At 43.0% G+C, this 19517-nt stretch overlaps 1 protein-coding gene and 1 long non-coding RNA gene across 2 annotated transcripts; one reads left to right on the forward strand and one right to left on the reverse strand.

The window, feature by feature from the left end:
* Positions 1 to 2835: 2835 nt before the first annotated feature.
* LOC116280352 (uncharacterized) lies at positions 2836 to 4337 on the reverse strand. Its single transcript, XR_004189709.2, has 2 exons — positions 4244 to 4337; positions 2836 to 2978 (listed from the first exon to the last, which is right to left on the reverse strand). It is a non-coding gene; the product is annotated as an uncharacterized lncRNA (long non-coding RNA).
* Positions 4338 to 4454: 117 nt separating this feature from the next.
* ATP6V1G1 (ATPase H+ transporting V1 subunit G1) lies at positions 4455 to 11664 on the forward strand. The gene is made up of 3 exons (XM_072959996.1): positions 4455 to 4657; positions 8108 to 8208; positions 10863 to 11664. Exons 1-3 carry the CDS (start codon positions 4576 to 4578, stop codon positions 11034 to 11036), a joined length of 357 nt encoding a protein of 118 aa, XP_072816097.1. The 5' UTR covers positions 4455 to 4575; the 3' UTR covers positions 11037 to 11664.
* The last annotated feature ends 7853 nt before the right edge of the window (positions 11665 to 19517 follow it).

The raw sequence follows: 19517 nt of genomic DNA on the forward strand, positions 1-19517 counted from the left end.
ATAACCTTTTTCCTCAAAAAACATACACAACAGTGGTTTGACCTCTGAAGGACAGAACAGTCCTCAGAGCTTTCTGAAAGACTGTCTCCCGGGGTTACAATCCTCAAGCTGGCTCGAGTAAAACTTTCTATTTCTTTCGTAGATTGACTCTCAAATTTTTTGTCGACATCATGAAAATAGGATAAAAATTAACTACATTTGACTACATATTAAGCCTCATTTATTTAAAAAAATAAAAACAAAAACTACTCATACACATGCATACAGATACAGCAAGAGCAGTCTTTTCAGAAGACACATCATTGTCCCTGAGCTGCTGGCTTCCCACTGCTTTTAAGATAAAGGTCAAAGTCCTCAGCAAGGCCTCCAAGCCCCACCTGGTCTGGCCTCATCTCAGACCCTCTACCCCTCCCTCTGTGCACTCCAGCCTCACTGTTCTTTATGGAATATTCCATGCTCTCTCTTGCCTTCGCACTCTTCTTCAAGCTGTGTTCTCTGCCTCAAAAGCTCTCCACTCATCTTGACCTTGAACCCTACGCAGGACAGACACCTCAATCTTGCCTGGTTACCTCTTCCTCTACAACCAGATCAGGTTCCTTTGTTAAAAATCCCTGAAGACCCCTCAACCACCAGAAAGTTAAGCTTCAACAAACAGTTCAAGGCTACTTCTCTTCATTTGAATGTCTTCTAGAATGCGTAAAAAAGTAATAAATAAATGTATCTTCCATGCTACACGTACAATAAGAACAGATAGCTAAGTTCTTATAAATTGGGAGTACATTCTAAACTAGTTACATATGTTAACTAATTTAATCCTCATTATAACCCTAGTATACTATTAACTTCATATGAACAACTTGAAGCTCACAGAGATTAAGTAATTTGCTCAAGGTCACCTAGCAAGTATGACAGGGCTGGGACCTGAACCCTCCAGTTTCCTAAGCCCAGGCAGTGAGAGAAACCCATTTCCTTAGTCACTGCTGACCTGGGGTCTGGAAAGATTGCTGTTTCTCCTTCACCTTGTTTCAGGCTTGTGTCCAAATAGCTCCACCTCAGAAGGGGCACATTATTTCCTAGACTTGCTAATACCTTCCCTCATCAGAGGAACAGGGTCTGGGACCCACTCTGTATCTTTCAGATGACTTGGCTAACCTTTGCTCTGGCCTACTGGCTCAAGACTTCAAGGCTTCCCCTGGAGGGCAATGCTTCACCCTCATTTCCTAGCTATTGAGGGACACCTCCCCAAGGCACCTAAGTTCTGACAACAAACACCCACTCAGATAATCAGAAAATCCAAACCAGTCTGGAAAATTCAGAGGACAGATTGTCCAGTATTTCTTTCTTTACACAATAAACTTTTGAAAGGCTGCAAGAAAAAAAATGGGGAATTGGTAGATATTTAGATGCTTCAAGGAAGCTGGCTGTTAGAGAAACCCTGAAGTGAAGGCTTTTGTTAAGTGGAGGAGCAGATTTGTAAATCAAACAATCATTCCCTGACCAGATGAGAACAACAGCTTCCATTTCCCAGCACTTACTATAGACTAGAAACTGGGCAAGTCGTCACAACCATCATTGCTCTCTTTTCATAACAGCTTTACTGTGACATAATTCACATACTGAACCATTCACTCTTTTCAAATGTACAATTTGGTGTTTTAAATGTATTTACAAGGGTTTGCAACCCTCATCATCTTATTCCAGAACATTTCTAAGATCCCCAAAAGAAACTGATACCAGTTAGCAGTCCTTCTTCATCCCCTCTCCCTCCAGTCCTGCTGGCCACTGTAGAGGAGTGAAACTTGCCACCCCAAAATGTCTCTTTGGTGTGCAGATTATTTTGAACTGAAAATAATCAAGGCCCAAAAGACTCAGGAAGAAATGCTGACCTTCCCCCTAAGAATTTAGGGGGCCTGTTCCTGGAATAGAGCTATCACCAGAGTTAATTTGCAAATAAGATGGGCTAGGTGTGGTGGGGGAAGACTCTGGTTAGAGACCAGAGTCTACTCTGTGTCCCATTATCTCTGCCATGGTCAGCAAACATTTATTCACCAAACATTTGCTTTTCCATCTTCATGTTAATTGCCTTCCCCCTCTTGGAAGTCCCAAACCCCTATCCCCAACATTCTCTTTTGTCTTCAGCTGAAGACAGTATTTAAGGTGAAGATTTCAGCCATTTTGGTGAGTTACTCAGTTTTCCTGGGTCTCTCCTGGATACATGTATGAAATAAAATTCGCATTTTATGGCAAGACAAGAAAAATGTTAACATTAAAAAAATTTCTTGTCTGCCCTTTGGCTTCCTCTCTCCCTCCTCACTGTGCATGGTGTACCTACATTATGCATCAACCAAAACATCCCCATCAGCAGGTAATACCTGCTCAACCATAAATAACAACTTTTCCCTAGCATCAACAAGACAACTCCTCAAAAGATAACATTCCTTCCTGAGCTTGTTAGAGGTCACATGACCCACTAGGATGCCGCTTAGATCTGGATTATGTAAACTGTCAATAATATGTCATCTGATGTACAGCCCTGTGTCTCCAAAAACATAAAACCATGCCTTGATTTTTAACCAGTGGAACAGTTCTGAGAGCTTTCTGAGATGCTTTTCCTGGGTTATAATCCTCAAATTTGGCTCAAATAAAATTTTCCATTTCTTTCTTAGATTCACTGATTAATTTTTCATCAACACTTAGAACTGTATATTGTCCTCCACAGATTGAATGAATTATGTTTTCTCAAAACACCAAAAATGACAAATTTTCCCAAGAAATCATTAACTGGACTTAGAAGTCCCAGAGACCAGTCAAGTATCAGTTCTTAAAACAGGAAAGGATAGGAAAGTCAGATTTCAGCCTTCTTTTCAACCCCATCCCTAACCTCATCAAATGAAAACGTCCTGTTGGGCAGGAATCCAGCTCCTCCTGGAGTAGAGATACTTCCACAAAAACGTTTTGATGTCGCTTATATGTGGAATCTTAAAAAAAAAAGACAAATGGACTTATTTACAAAGACTCACAGACATAGAGAAGAGACTCGTGATTACCAGAGGGTAAAAGGGGTGGGAAGGGATAAATTGGGAGTTTGAAATGTGCACCTCCAGGGAAGTGATGGGAAATGTTAGGTATCTTGATTGTGGCAGTGGTTTCATAGATGTACACATCTATCAAAATTCATCAAATTGTACAACTCACATATGTGTAGTTTACTGTACAGAAATCATACTGCCAATAAAGTTGTTTTAAAAAATTAAAACTAAAAAAAAATTCCAACATCATTCCATGTTTTGGTTTTGGTGAATTCTGTAAGATCATCTGGTCCTTTCCACTGCCCAGAAATTCTTACAGAAGAGCACAGTGGGTCAGATGTTCCACTCTGCAGACCTGAGTGATTCAGATGCCCCATCTGACAGATAGTAGGGGTGTGACTTTGGGCAAGTTGCTTAAACTTTCTGAGCTTCAGTTTTGTCAGCGATAGAATGGGGTTAATAACTTTACTTCTAAGTTACCAACAGGAGTTGTGTAGTGTTTAGGACACAGCTTGTCATATTGTAAACTCAACCACTGGCTTCCTACTGCCTCATTTGTGATGGGATATGTCTCTATGCCAAGTTGCTCCCCCTAAATCCACACATGTGGGTCCTTCTCCTGTAATCACCCTCCATCCCCATCAGCCCCCACTATCCTTTCCTCACCAATTTCTCATTCTTCTGATCTCATTTTAAATGACACTTCCTTGGGAGAGTCTTCACAGACACCTTCACAACCTGCATTTTTCCTTCATTACTTTATCGCAGTCTGTAATTTTCTATTTATTTTAGTTAACCTGCTTTTGTTCATAAACTCTGCGCTCCACCAGGGATCTTGCTGGTCTTGGTTTCTGCTGTAGCCTCAGTATCAACAGTTGTCTAGGATCGTGGCAAGCATTCATTAAATGCTTAGGGAAAACAGTCTAATCCTTTCCTGAACTAGAGTTCAGAGAGGGAAAGCATCCTTTCCCAAATCACACAGCATATTAGCGGCAGACTTGAACACAAGTCTCCCTATTCCCAATTCCAATTCCATCCCAAGAGCCTGCCAAGAAGTATAATCCTTAATATATTTTGAGTGCCGGGGAAAATTCTACAAAGGAGGGGAGTAAAGCAGTGTGCAGAAAAGGAGAGTGATTAGACTTGGCCCCTCCTCTCTGGACCTGAATCAGAGCTTAATTGTAAAGGGAGGGATTACGGCAACGACAACGTACCAGAGCGCCCACAAGGTCTCAACCAGAGAAAAGACAGGCGTTGCAAGAGTCTTCGGCTGTGAAAACAGAAGGACGCGAAGACAAATCCTGCGCAGGCGCAGTCAAAGCCCTCCGCTCTCAGTCCTCCGCCCTTCCCTGCCCCGCCCCTTCCCGGCGGAGTCACAAGACGCCGAGCGCAGTCAGCTGACGCAGGCTCGCGGCGGTCACGTGACGGTGGGCGGGACGCCGGGAGGCGGGCGCAGGCGCAGGTCTTGGGCGGCTGGGTCAGCTGACCCCAGGGGGCAATCAAGCCGATTTAGGCCGCTTTCCGCTGCCTCGGAGTAGCGGCCGCCATGGCTAGTCAGTCGCAGGGCATCCAGCAGCTGCTCCAGGCCGAGAAGCGGGCCGCCGAGAAGGTGTCGGAGGCCCGCAAGCGTGAGTTTCGGGGTGGGGTTGCTAGGCGTGACGCGAGTTCAGGGATTATGCCCAGGCCGCGGTGGGTGGTAGCTCGGTGAGGCCTGAAAGACTGTGGACAGGAGGGGTGGTTACAGTCGCAGAAGCTTGTGTGACTCGTTACTCCCTGGAGCCGAGGTTCTGGAAGGCTTGTAGGTCGCCTAGAAGCTGCGATGTGGGATAGTAGATTGGACGTGGAGACAATAGGTGGACGTCGTTCTTGAGGCCTGGGAGGCGGGTAAAATGGGCTATCCGAATGGAAATCGTTGTCTTTCCCGCTCCCACTTGCTCCTTTGAGGTCTTCCGTCTCAGTGAAAGGAGCCACCGTCTGTACTGTTGCTTAGTCTAGAAAGAGTCCTCTTCGCCACGTCTCAGACCCTCTCTCGTTCGCCATGTTTGGTCAGTCCCCAAGGTTTATCTGTTCACTTTTCCTCCATCTCTGCAGTCAGTACCTTAGTCCAGGACGCCAAATTCTTTGAGGCTCCTAATTTAATTCCTTAATTTTTTTTAATGTGGGTAATATGTGCCAGAGGCAGTACTCGGTACATCATTGCGGTATTCAAAGCCCCAGTGAAAGAAGCAAATATTGTGTGGATTAATTGCAGGTGAGAGAAGGGTTGGCTTTGAGAAATGTGAGATTGCCAAAGAGCTTTACAGGTGGATCAAATCTAGATTGGTGAGTGGGAGAACGGTTCCTCTTATCCACTCCATTCTCCTCCCCGCAGTCAGAGTCATTCCTCTCTCAAATGCAACTATGACTTCCCCATTTCCATTAAAGTCAACGAAAGTTTAGTGTCTGCAGAATAAAGCCTAAATTCCTTAAGAGAGTGTAGGAGGTGCTTTGGGGTCAGGCTCCGGCTTTCTTTTCTAGTCTCACTTTTTTTTAGGTACTGTCTTCCAGACATAGTGATTTCACCTGCAAGCCTTTGCACAGCTGGTTCCTCTGACTGGAGGAGCCTTTTCCTAGTTTACTCTTTGTCTTCTAACCTTAGTCTTCATTCAGTTAGACAGTAGTTCTTCCAGGAACTCTTTCCTGATTTAGTCTGTTACCCTCAGACTAGGCTAGGAGTCCATCCTAAGTGTTTGTTTCTGTCATCACAGTGCAGTAACCTGTTTTGTTTTTTCATATGGCTCAGTCACTAGACTAAGCTCCTGGGCTGTATCATACTAGTTTTACATATTCAGTTTCCCATCTGGTGAGATAGATGTTTTTATTCCTATTTTATAGATGGGAAAATTGAGGCTCAGGGAAAAATGATATGAACATACCCTGGGAAACAGCATAGCTAGGGTAGGATACCAAAAACTATTAATCTTAGTAATTTCTTGGTGTTTCTTCGAGTATAGGATGTATACTCTTAATCCCATATTCAAGTAGGTTTCAAGCATGGCTCTTGTACTTTATAATTAGGGGTTTTGTGGTACTCTGTATTTCATTAGAAAAGCTTGCTTTGAAGGAGCTGGAGATGGGAACAAGTCTCCTATTCTTGCTCTGGTGACTGTAAAGTTCTTTGTTCCTCATGGAGTATTTCTGATCATACCCTTGATACAGTATTTCCAGAGTGACTTCTCAGAGTTTGTCCTGTGATGGCTCATCAGCAACAGAAGTTGTCTGTTGGGAAGCGTGTGACAATATTTGAGGGAAGTGCAGGAACAAATACTTGGCCTGTGGTTAAGAATGATTCTGAGGGCCTTGGAGGTATGGGTCATGTTTCACACCTTCCTTTATCCCATCAGGCCTTGTGCAGGAGCTTGTATATCTCAGGTAGCTATTATACATTGACTGAAAGAATTTGTTTTAAAGGAGTGAGTTTATGGCTAATGTACATCTCAGAATTTGCCATAGTTGGAAACAGAAGTATTGAGAAGACCTACAATTTGAAAAAGTTAATTGCCTGTCTTAATCTGTAATTATCGTTGACTTGCCCAGTTTGAAATTGGGAAGGGGTAGTGCATGATGTGGTAAAATGGTCCTACCCTAGTTTTTTTCATGAAATCATTGCCTGAACCATAAAATTAAAAAAAAAATTGTAGTTTGTATCATTGGAGTGAAACCAAATGCTGGCCTCCACATGTAAGTCTTATAATAAAATAAGATTTTAAAAAAGATTTCCTGTTCAAATACTTATTTTTGATTTTCAGAGAAGTCAATCAAAATTGAACTTTGAAGATGTTTGCTGACAGGCAGAGAATGGTTTATCTTAAGTAATTCAGGGAGCCATCGGAATTGGAAGTGATAAGGACAGTGGAATTGTGAAATTATTTAGAGCTACTGCATGATGTTTGGGCCATGTTATTTGCTGGTTTGGAAAAGAACCTTGGCTTTGGAATATGGCTTTGAATATATGGCTGATGAGAACACCATGTGAAGCATTAGGGTAGAGGTTGGCTGGAGCAGACAGCAGGAGGCCCTAAATAGTACTGGAGTAAATATTTACTTGCAGAAATTGTCCTTGGGTTGCTTGGATGCCTGTTGATTGATGTTAAACTAGCCTCATGGAGTATTGATGTCATAGGGTCATCACCAGTCCAAAATCCTGTTGTTAATCAGGATGTGGGAGGTTAAATTCAGTCTCATTCATCTACGTGGGCTGAATGGGATTTGAGCAGATACAGTGAATTCCAACACAGCTTGCTTTTAGGTGCATGAAGTCTTTTACTCTGAATTAAATAAATGCTCAGACTGATTATCTAGGACCTGCTCCCATCTCCTTCCCCTTTGGATACCTGAGAAGTTTGGTGAACAGAAACTTGTTGGTTGGTCTTGTGGTCTGTTTTCGTAACAGGCTCTGATAGAACCTAGAGAATTTTTCCAGCTGTATGTTAAACGAGGTTCTTCTAGAAACCAGAGCCTCTGTATTTCCTCACTTCTTAGATGTTTGTCCAGTGCTCTCCATTCAGGATTCTTTCCCAGGACCACTTCCATTGCTTATTTCCTTGTGCACAGGCATGGTTTTTCATTTCCAGTATTGCATCATCTGTTTCATTAGTTACAGTTTAGCTTGATGTCCCTTGGGAGCAAATTAGCCTCCTTGCTAAGCTTATGAGCAGAGCTTCAATTGTAATGAGCTGCATAGTTGTTTACTTCTCAGGAAGAGAAAGAATTCCTCAGATGGCTAATGTCACCCATTTTATGTGGGTTCTTAGTAGTTGAGATTGAGAGAATATTCTGAAACATTGCAAAATTTTTTCCATCATTTTTACGGTCTGTAGTTAGAGAGGCAGTCCTTTTTATCTAGTCACTTCTAGTTAAGTACAGGAGGCAAGAACCTGTACTGTTAGCTCTGAATTCCCTCTTTCCCATGCATGTCTCTTGAGACTGTATCTTTAAACTTTTTTCTTTGTTTATTGTTAGAATTCACCATCTCAGTCTCTGCTTTCTTTTCTTGTCACTTAACCACTTCCTGATGTAGCTGTTTCCTTTGAAAACAGGAAAGAACCGGAGGCTGAAGCAGGCCAAAGAAGAAGCCCAGGCTGAAATTGAACAGTACCGCCTGCAGAGGGAGAAGGAGTTCAAGGCCAAGGAGGCTGCGGTGGGCCTGGCTTATTTTCAGTGCTGCCTTAGTTTCCTGAGGTTTCCTTCTCCTGCCCTTCCCCTTTGGCTCACAGAATATCTGGCATAGCTCAGCTGTTCTGATTCTGGTTGAAATTTGAAAATTTGGTTATTGGATACTTAGGCTGAATCTCATAGGGGTGATCAGTTTTTGTTTTTGGCTTTTAAAAATTTTTTTCTTTTCTCTTCTTTTTTCTATTAGTGGAGGTACTCAGGATTGAACCCAGAACCTCATGCATGCTAAACATGTGCTCTTCCACTGAGCTATACTGCCCCCTGGCCCCTCCTCTCCCCAGGGTGATCAGTTTTTAACTAACATTGAATTCTAGTCTACACTTACTCTGTTAAATTATTAAATTATTAATAGATATCATTATAAAGTATAATCATATATAAGGAATGTAATATTTAATATATATGTTAAATATAGATATTATTAAATACCTGTTGTACAGTTCCTGTATGCCAGGTCCTATGCCAGATGCTAGGAGATCAGCTACGAACAGAAATGGACATGGTCCTCGTGGAGCTTAGCTTACGGTCTGGTGGTCAGGGACACTTAGTAATAAAATGTAAGTCATGCAAATGGACAGCTGATGAGGGCTGTGATGGTCGTAAGCATAAATCAGGTGGAGCCCCACTTTAATATAGATAGACTCTTACCAGTGGATAGGCTAGAGCACAGTGCATAAGATGCATATAATAACAGTACAAAAACAGATCACAGAAAGTACAGAGGGAAATTCTGGAAAGGAGAAAGATTGGAAGAGGCTTCATAGAGAAAAGAACCTTTATCAGGACTCTTGGATACGGATAACAGAAGACTGGAATTTATTGAACTATATGATTAGAAACCCAGGTGAAGACTTCACTATTTTGACCTAGGAGCTTAGATAATACTTTCAGGACTGTTTCCCTCTCTCATTCCTGCCTTAGCCTTGTGGGCTTCACTCTCAAGTTCTATATTGTGGCCTCCATTAGTTCCAGGCACACCCCCCACCAGGGCCAACAGTGGTTAAAGGCTCACGCCTCCCTCTTAGCAGTAAGTAGCAAAAGGTTCATTCCTCTTTGCACTGGACAGTGACAGTGCTGTTCAAACTTAAAATGGGTCTCTGACTCAAACTGGGCAGACCGGTGCTGTAAAATGTCAGACTGCCCACAAGACAGTGTAGAAATAGTTTTGTCAGGGCAGCCATCTCATCCTGTTTTTACATCTGTGCTGCAGCTGCTTGGGGAGACAGTCTCGATAATGACTGCAAGCATGAGCTCTGAGTTTTTCTAGGAGCGTTGCGTTGTACCCTCTTCACTTGTGGGACAGCGTCTTGGGCTTGCATACAGTGTACATATTCAAAGAACAGAGGTAGTGCCCCTCCCCACCCCCACTGAGTAGGGGTTATGGACTTTTACAAATATGAATGAGCAACTGAGACAGCCATTATGAAGTGCTCCAGGTATTCCTGTAGTGTGAACAGTGATAGTATGAGGAGCCCTGGGTTTGAACCTTTGCCTGTTCACTTGGCCCTCTGAGCCCTGGTTTCCTCATCTGTGGAAAGGGGAGTGAGAGCCTCCAAATAGGTTATGGATGAATAGGTAACAGGTCACATGAGAGAACGCTCTGAACTAATGTACCCAGATACGAAGAAGGGATATAGTTCACATACGTAATGAGGCGGCAGCAGGTTAGGCAATGAAAAGGGTCAGACACAAAGTGATGCCTTAAGAAGCAGATAGGTCACATTCTAATAAAGTAGGCACACCAGTTAACAATGAGAAGACAGTAGACAGTAAAAGAAAATTTATGCATCAGTGTATGTTAAATTGTAAATGGAAACTGAAACGCTAAGACAAGCATGTGCCAAAACTTCAAGCAATAACATGGCAAAAAATAAAATAAAAATTTAAAAAAATTTTTTAAAAGGTTTGCAGTACTAAATATTAAAAAATAATAATAATAAGTAACACCGGGCAACAATGAGAGGATAGGTTGCTTCTCACCCAGACCTATAATCCTCCTCAGAAACAGTCACTGTTGTGCCTTCTTCTAGAATATTTATATTTGAAAGAACAGGTGTCGTGTATTCATATACCAGTGAACCCACTGCTGAACTTAAGAGCTAAAATGTTAACCAATAATAGTGAGACTGTATATTCCTCCTAAATTGCTTCTTCCTTGTGTTTATTATTTTTTAAGAGCTTTTTTTCCTCCCCAACACCATATATCTCCTCTTTTAAAACTGCACAAGAAGACTTATTACTAGCCACCAGGCCTCAGTTGTTGGGCCTTTAGGTTCATTCCAGCCTGTGGTTAAGGCTGCACATTAGACTCCATAGACAGATGGGACTGTGTCACCCTCTGGGATAATTTCCTAGCAGTGGCAGTGCTGTGCAGTTTACCTTGGATAGATGTTGAAAGGCTACCGAAGTGGTTGTATCACCTTATGTTCCCCTTAACAGTGGGAGCGCCCACTTCTCACTGGCTCCTCGGTCATGATGTTACATTGCCTACTGCTGGTAATTTATATTCATGATGAGTCGGGTTTCTTCAAAAATAAGGAAGTTGCTTATTAAACGGTGTTCCTGGCCAACGGGAGCACCATCCTGATGTTCCCGTCTGTCATTGCTCCCCGGCTCCAGGCTCTGGGATCCCACGGCAGCTGCAGCACTGAGGTGGAGAAGGACACCCAGGAGAAGATGACCATCCTCCAGACCTACTTCCGGCAGAACAGGGATGAAGTCTTGGATAAACTCTTGGCCTTTGTCTGCGACATCCGGCCCGAAATCCACGAAAACTACCGCATAAATGGATAGGGGAGGAACGAAGACATGCCCGTTCCATGGCTGGCGTTTTAGATGCCTTCATGGAATGGGAAGCTTTAGCAGGGCTTGAGTTATATTCTTGTGAAAAGGCATTAAATTATTTCTGTATATTACGTAGTAGGTTCCTTCACTTTTTGCGGAATAGCAGATCTAGCTTCTTCATACAAACTTAGAGCTTATCCAAAGATTTTTATCTTTTTACCTCATATTTCTTAGCAATTTAATGCATATACGTTGTTTTCTTATGCCTTTTCGCTCAAGCAGCATATATATCAATACTGAATTTTTCTTTCTTAGATATAGTTAAACTTTTTTTTTTTTCTTAAGAAAGAAAGGGATTAAAATTTTTTTTTCCCTAAAGCTTTCTTGAAGGTCAGGGGCTTTATCTATGAAAAAGTAGTAAATAGTTACTTGTAATCTACATGAATCAGCAGCCAGCCTTAAAATAGTCCTTTCCGGCTAAGGGTTAGAACAATGAGTACTAGTATAATTGTTCGGGCTGCTTTCAGTGTCTCTTAATCAAAATTTCTAGATGATAGAATTCAAGAACTTGTCACGTGTTATTACTTGGTGTGCTGATACTTATTTAAAAGTAAAGACTGTCATACGCTTTCCTCTCCCTCTGGTTTATCTTTTTTTGATGATGCAAAATTCACTTTGAACCCAGATGTTCTGGAGAATTTCACTTAGGAAAATTAAATTAGCACATGTATTCCTTACACATATTTAGAAAATATTCACGGCCTGTCTCGCTCCCTCTTCTTCAGAGACGGCCTGCACTCAGTCTATGGAGTTTGTATCTATTTTTACTTTAATGTGAGCACCCAACCCCCACACCTCATGGCCTGTCTTTCGCCTTCTGAAACAGCCTACACTCAATACAGTATGTGTCTCTAAATCTACCTTACTCAAAAAAAAAATTCACGGTATGCATCTTCACAGGAAGGAAATCACTTGTGATTTCACCCTACAGCTGTTTTGAAAAACAATAGACAGCTAGTAAGTCTGAAGTTTGCCTTTTCTCTAGAGCGCTCTGTCCTGGGACAGCCTTGGGTACAGTATCAGGCACAGTTCCTTCCCAGTGGGCTAAGTGCTCTGTGTGGTGCCTGTAGTACCTTCGTACCAGCACTTAAGCATTAAATGCCCTCTGATCCTCTGTTAGCTGAAAGTCTTTGATTGCAAGATAATTTCTGTAGGTAGAAATAATTGAAAGGGGACATTATGGGATTTCCTTGCTTGTCCTGAAACAGCGAGAGAATTAGATGACCTTTAAAAAAAGTAGTGTATTTTATGTGAGTGAGAAAGGGTTGATCTCGGGCCACTTCTGTTTCTAGTTACTGTTCCTTTTTATAGAATTCCTCAAAAGAATTTTCTGTATGAGCTTTTCTATTTTTTACTGTTAAAGCAGCCCAGTCAGGCTGGCCACGTCATGGAAACTGCTTGTCACGGTCACCAGTGATAACCAGATAGGTCCAGTCCTCCTCTGCCTGACCTTCAGTGCTGTTGGACGGGCTGGACTGTTCCCTTCTTGAGCCACTCTCCACGTCCCTTCTGCAGTGACGTGCTGCCTCAGTTCTCAGTCTCTTGCTGGTTCCTCATCTTCCCAAGATTTGTTCTTGGATGTCTCCACATCACTCCCTTGTTGAGACCATGTATGTTTCATGGCTTTAACAGCATCAGTGTTGAAGAACCCAGATTTCTGTCTCCAACTTACATCTCCTAAACTCATTTCTTAGATTGCTTATTTAATGTTTGGATTTAACTTACGGCGTTGCTAAGTGTGGTGATGCCAAGCCTGACTATTGCAGGTACAGATTTCCCAAACTGGAGGACCATGAGGAGGAACACCTGTGTTCACCCAGAGTCTATAACTTGGTGGCCACTAGTGTTTTCATCCTGGATTAATAGGGTTGTACGCAGTTTGACTGACTTTTCTAGCCAACCAGCTGAATCTTGCTAATGTTGCAGAAGCAACAGAAGGAAGTATTTCAAAGGGGGATATGATCTAGGGTCAGCTGAGAGGACAAAGTCAGATCTGGAAAGAGCTTGGTAACCTGGGAGACAGGAACCTAAATTGTTTTGGCTGTAAAGGGTTCAGAAGGGAGAGGCCTCAGTGGTTGATGGACGGGGTGGTCTGAGGGAGGTGATCATGCCTTTAAGTGCTGGTAGGGAAGGGAATAGAGGGAGTGAGACGGGAGAAAGGCATTCTAGGTGGGGTGAGATCCTCGAGTGGTCCATGAAGTCCAGGGTACAGGTGGTGGAGGGATTAATTCTGTGGTGGTCAACTTTGGCTATCCCCAGTGAAAATGGTGGCTGCTCAGGCCCCTACCAGGCCAGTGGAATCAGTCTCTCGAGTGGGGTCAGGATGAAGTTTTTTTTTTAATTTTCCTTGATGAGATTCCATTGTGGCCTGATGTGAGAAATTAGCACCTGGTAGGTTCTTTGACCACTAAGACATGCAGGTGTGTTGGTTCTGATGTGGAATGAACCTCGGCATAACACTTATAACGCAGAACAGTGTGTGATTTGTCCCCTTTGGGCATAAAAAGATAAACACATGCTTGTGCTTCTAAATGCAGCACGTACATGGAAGACAGAATACACTGGTGGTAACAGTGATCATCTCAGAAGAGGTCTGGGCTGTGGTGGGAAGGTTAGTTTTCGTACACTTAATCTATAGGGATGTTCAGCAGTGTCCTTGGCCTCTACCCATTAGATGCCAGTAGTACCCCTTTGGCAGTTGTGACAACCAAAAATACCTTCATTGTCTGATGTTCCCTGGGGGCCCAGATCACCCCCAGTTGAGAACCACTGTTCTACAGCTACAACAGGATTTTATTAAAAGTATCACACATGATTCCTGGAACATTCCAGTGCTCAACAAATGTCTCCCAATTTTCTAAAATTTGCCTGTCCCTTTCTCATCCTAATCATCCTTGATTACAAGTCTGATAATAGCTGTTATTGGTCAGGATAGGATACACTCTGGAGTCTTAGTGGCTTAATACAACAAAGATTTGTTTCTTACAATGATACAAGTTGGGTGACCAGGGCAGCTGTTCACTCAGCAACACGGTGACTCAGACTACCTCCATGTTGTGGCGCTACCATTTTAGCACATGGTTTCCATGATTGCAGAGGCAAGGGAAGACAAAGTTGGCAAACACGCACTTGTTCACAGCTCACTGATCAAGCCTGGGTCCCCTGAGCTGATCTGACTGCCGGGAAGGCTAAGAAAGAAGGCAGAACCTGTGGTGAGTGAAAAGTACCTCTGCTCCAACCGCTAAGAATAGCTTTATCCGTGCCAGCTAGTGTTCTAAGAACTTTTGCTTTTATATTAACTCAGGATCATAAAATCATCATAGCAACTTGACTTTACGGGACATGAGGCAGAGAGGTTAAGGAACCAGCCCAAGCGTGTGCAGTGGTAGAGCTGAGATCTGGACCAGCAATCTGGCTTAGCATCTCATCTGTGCTTATCCTCTTGTGCATATGCTCAGTACTGGGCTTCATATTGTACACCTTTTATGTATCTCACCCATATGACTCTTTTCCCTTTACATTTTCCCCAAATCCTAGGCTGACTGCTCCTCTGGGCAACTACATGTTCTGTGAACCATTTTCTAGTGAGAAGGATGCCCCTAGTATTGCCCATGACAAGGAAAGAGACTCTGGCCGTGCCATTTGGTGCCATAACTCAGGCCTGCTCAAGTTCTCCTTGACAGAAGGTACAAACAGCTGACAGTAAACAAGATCCTGTGTGTAACATCTTCCCAAATTCCCTGAAGATTCACCCCCGACTTTACAAGTGGGAAGACCCCCGAGGTTCTGAAAGGTGATGCAACTTGTCAGAGGCCGTACATTAAATCTCTGCTTGCTTCTAGTGAGGGAGGCTTCTTATGTGCCAGGCACTCTAAACATTCAAGCTGGGGAGGTTAGGCACTGTAACCCTACCTGTGGATGGGGCAGCTGAGGCCCAGAGAGGCTTAGGGAATGCTCTAGGTCACAGAGCTGGAGATCAGATCAGCCCAGCTGGAGCGAAAACCCACCTCTGCCTCCAGGCTTTTTCTGAGAACTCTGCTAGACGGGTACTCAGCTTCCTATAACCTCATAAAGCTTAGAGCCCTTTTGCTAACATTCTGCATTTCCAGGCATGCTTGGCCTGGAAAAGATGGCACCAGAAGTCAATGAAAACTGTTAGTCTGAAAGTAAGTGCTCTGATGGTCTTGCGTGCCCCTTGTTTTTCACCTTTCTGTTTTTCCTCTCCTTCAGGGACAGTCTGGCAGATCTCAGAGTGCTTTTCTAAAAAAAATTGTATACATACCTCAATTAAAAATTGCTAAACAATGCTAACCATCAGCTGAGTCTTCAGCAAGTCAAAATCTTTTGGCTGGTGGAGGGTCTTGCCGCGATGGTGATGGCTACTGAGTGATCAGAGTGGTGGCTCCCAAAGGTCAGGGTGGCAACTTGCCAAATAAGACAACATTGAGGTACGCCAAATCGACTGACTTTACAGTTTCTCTGTAGCATGCGCTGTGGTTTGATAGCATTTTATCAAAATTGGAGTCAATCGTCTTAAGTGCTTCTGCTACATTACCAACTAAGTTTATATAATTTTCTAAATCCTTTGTTGTCATTTCAACAAGAGTCTTCATAGCGTCTTCACCAGGAGTAGATGCCATCTCAAGAAACCACTTTCTTTGCTCATCCTTAAGAAACAACTCCTTGTCTGTTAAAGTTTTATCACGAGATTGCAGCAATTCAGTCACTTCTTCAGGCTCCGCTTCTAATTCTAGTTCTCTTGCTATTTCTACCACGTCTGCAGTGGCTTCCTTCACTGAATCTTGAACCCTTCAAAAAGTCATCCATGAAGATTGGAATCAACTTCTTCCTAACATGTTGATATTTTGATCTCACGAATCACAAATGTTCCAAATTCCATCAGAAGAATCACTTTTGCAGCTATAGCCTTATGAAATGTATTTCTTAAATAATAAGATTTGAAAGTTGAATTTACTCCTTGACCCATGGGCTGCAGAACGGATGTTGCGTTAGCGGCATGAGAACAACATAAATCTTGCTGTCCATCTCCATCAGAGCTCTTGGGTGACCAGGTGCATTGCCAATAAGCAGTAATATTTAGAAAGGAATCTTTTTTTTCTGAGCTCTCAGTAATGGGCCTAGAATACTCAGTAAACCATGTTGGAACAGATGTGCTGCCATCCAGGCTTTGTCTGTCCTTTTATAGAGCACAGGCAGGGCAGATTTAGCATCGTTCTTAAGCATCCTAGGATTTTTCAAAATGGTCAACAAGCCCTGGCTTCAACTTCAAGCCACCAGCTGCATTAGCCCCTAACAAGAGAGTCAGCCTGTCCTTTGAAGCTTTGATACCAGGCATTGCCTTCTTTCTAGCTATGAAGTCCCAGATGGCATCTTCTTCCAATATAAGGTTGTTTTGTCTACATTGAAAATCTATTGTGTAGTGTAGCTACCTTCACTAGTTATCTGCGCTACATCTGGATAACTTGCAGCTCCTAACCTCAGCAATTACTGCTTCACCTCGTACTTTGATGTTATGGAGAAGGTTTCTTTCCTTAAATCTCATGTACCAACCTCTGCTAGCTTCACACTTTTCCTTCTGCAGCTTCCTCACTTCTCTCAGCTTTCATAGAATGGAAGGGAGGCAGGGCCTTGCTCTGGATTAAGCTTTGGTTAAAGAGAATGTTGTGGCTTGTTTGATCTTCTGTCCTAACCACTCAAACTTTCTCCATATCAGCAATAAGGCTGTTTTGCTTCCTTGTCATTCATCTGTTCACTGGAAAAGCACTTTTAATTTCCTTCAAGAAGTTTTCTTTGCATTCACAGCTTGGTTAACTGGTGCAAGAGTCCTCACTTTCAGCCTGTCTTGGCTTTTGACATGCCTTCCTCATTAAGCTTAATCACGTCTAGCTTTTGATTTTAAATGAGGGGTGTGTGACTCTTCTTCCACTTGAATACTTAGAGGTGACTCTAGGATTATTTGCTGGCCTAATTTCAATATTGTATCTCAGGGAATAGGGAGGCCCAAGGAGAGGGACAGAAATAGGGGAACAACCAGTCGGTGGCATCATCAGAACACATGTAACAGTCATCAAATTCACCATCTTATATGGGCATGGGTCTTGGCACCCCAAAACAACAGTAACATCAAAACTCACCAATCACAGTTCACTGTAACAAATATGACAATAATGAGAAAGTTTCAAATATTGTGAGAATTACCAAAATGTGACACAGAGCGACGAAGTGAACAAATGCTGTTGGAAAAATGGCGCCGATAGACTTGCCTGACACAGGGTTGACACCAACTTTTAATTTGTAAAGGAAAAAAACCAAAAAGCATTATCTCTAAAGTTCAAAAAGCAAAATACAATAATACGAGGTATCTTGTGGGCAGGTCTTAAGAGGCAGGAGAGGCACATTCTTTGTTAAAAGATTTTGCAAGTAGTGTGGGAGAGGAAGCTGCCAGATCATGTCAACATTTAACTTCTTTGGCTTCTAAAAAGCTTCAAATGACACTGCCTAGCTCCTGGGTCGAATGTGAATTCAAAGCCATAGCTCATATAGCTCACTGATGGGGATGGGTGGGCCTGGAAGGTCAAGGGGCAGACAACTTTTTTTTTCCTGCTAGAAAATAACTTGCAAAGGGTGGAGTGAGTGGCTGCATTTTAGAACAGGTGGCAGTGGTTGAAAGGTAAGACTAGGAGAGAAGTTTGGCTGGTTGTTCTGACAGTATGACTGGGTTGTCTACTATTGTCCTACTGGGCTTTTAAAATGAAAAAGGACAGTGGAGCTTTCACGTTGAAAGCCTCCTCACTGTAGATTGCCTCTCCCTCCCCTTCTCGACTAGATGCCCCTTCTCCCTCCTCAGGCTCTGCCCCATCTTATTCTCTTTATACCTGTCCGTGGCCCTTGTCTTTCTGTCCACAGTGTAGGAACAGATTCCTAACTCCCCAGGGAGTTGTGGTCTTCCTGACAGAAATTCAGAGTATTTCTTCCGGTTCTGACCCAGTTTCCTAACAAACAGCACATGACTTGTCTAACTTCCTGCACATTCCTGACAAGGACAGCTGTGTGTTTAGTCCCAAGCTCTCACTTGTATATCTTCTAAAAAATTGAGGTACAGTTACTCTACAATGTTGTGTTAGTTTCAAGTGTACAGCAAAGGGATTCAGTATGTATATATATATATATTTTTTTCTTTTTCAGATTCTTTTCCATTATAGGTTATTACAAGGTATTGAACATAGTTCCCTGTGCTCTACAGTAGGTCCTTGTTGTTTATCTATTTTATATATAGAAGTGTGTATACATTAATCTCAATATCCCAATTTATCCCTCCCCACCTTCCCCCTTTGGTAACCATAGTTGGTTTTCTATGTCTGTGAGTCTATTTCTGGTTTGTAAATAAGTTCATTTGTATCACGTGTCTGTCTTCTAGTGGAGCACTCACTGTGTGATGTGACTTCCAGGATTTGGAATCAATGTAATGGAGCTGTGAGCAATGGAACGTTCTGGGGGACATGCTTTTGGAAATGCTTTTTAAGATAGCTCTCGTTAGTGGCAAAGCCTAGATTTGAACCCAGGTCTGTCTGACTTGCTGTATGATTTAGTTCTGTTTGTTCAGGCCATGGCAATGTTTTAAGCAGTACATTTCTAAAAGAGTTAGAAAGTCAGTGAATCTACAACTGACAGACTCATCCCCCCTCCCCAAAAGAAACTAATTTTGGATCTTTGCCTTTTCACTTACTCATCCAGTGGTCCTGAGGCTCACTCCTGAGGCTGCCACACTTGAAGATTCTGCCAGGTTGGGAAGAAGTTCTTTCCATCTTGCTTCATCCCAGTTGCCAGATAGTTGGCAGCTGTCCTCAGACACAGGCCTGTAACCTTTGCAAACATGACAGGGCAGATGGTGCAAATGCTGAGTAAGGGTGGCTTTGGTTGGGGTTTGTGGTTATCTGGATTTATCTGTAGTTGAGGCCCTGATGATTTCATTCATAGCTATTCATTCACCAATTCAGATGCATGAACCAATGCTGAGGGCCGGGTGCTGAGGAACAGCTATGAGTGTGGGCAGAAACAGCCCCATGTCCCCGAAGGTTTATTCTCTTTTAGGGAAAGGGGAAGTTGAGCAATGACCATACCCTGTGCTAGTGTGGCCGTAGGTCAAGCAAGGGTAACTATGAGAACGGGGGACTGGCCTGGGCCCAGGACAGGAAAGCGTGCTCAGAAGAAGGGCCCTTTCAGCTGAGACCTGAGAATATGTCAGTTAACCAGGTGATGGGGTGGGGATGAGGTTTGAGGGTTACCTTCCAGATGGAGAAGGATGGCAACCACTGAGAACTGGAAGTGAGAGAGAGCACGGGTGGAGGAGGAACTGAGAGATGGTCTGTGTTCTTGGAGCTTAGGGTTTTTAGGGCTTGGGGGACAGTG

This window comes from Vicugna pacos, chromosome 4, assembly GCF_048564905.1.
Source record: "Vicugna pacos chromosome 4, VicPac4, whole genome shotgun sequence".
In the NCBI taxonomy this organism is placed as follows: Eukaryota; Metazoa; Chordata; class Mammalia; order Artiodactyla; family Camelidae; genus Vicugna; species Vicugna pacos.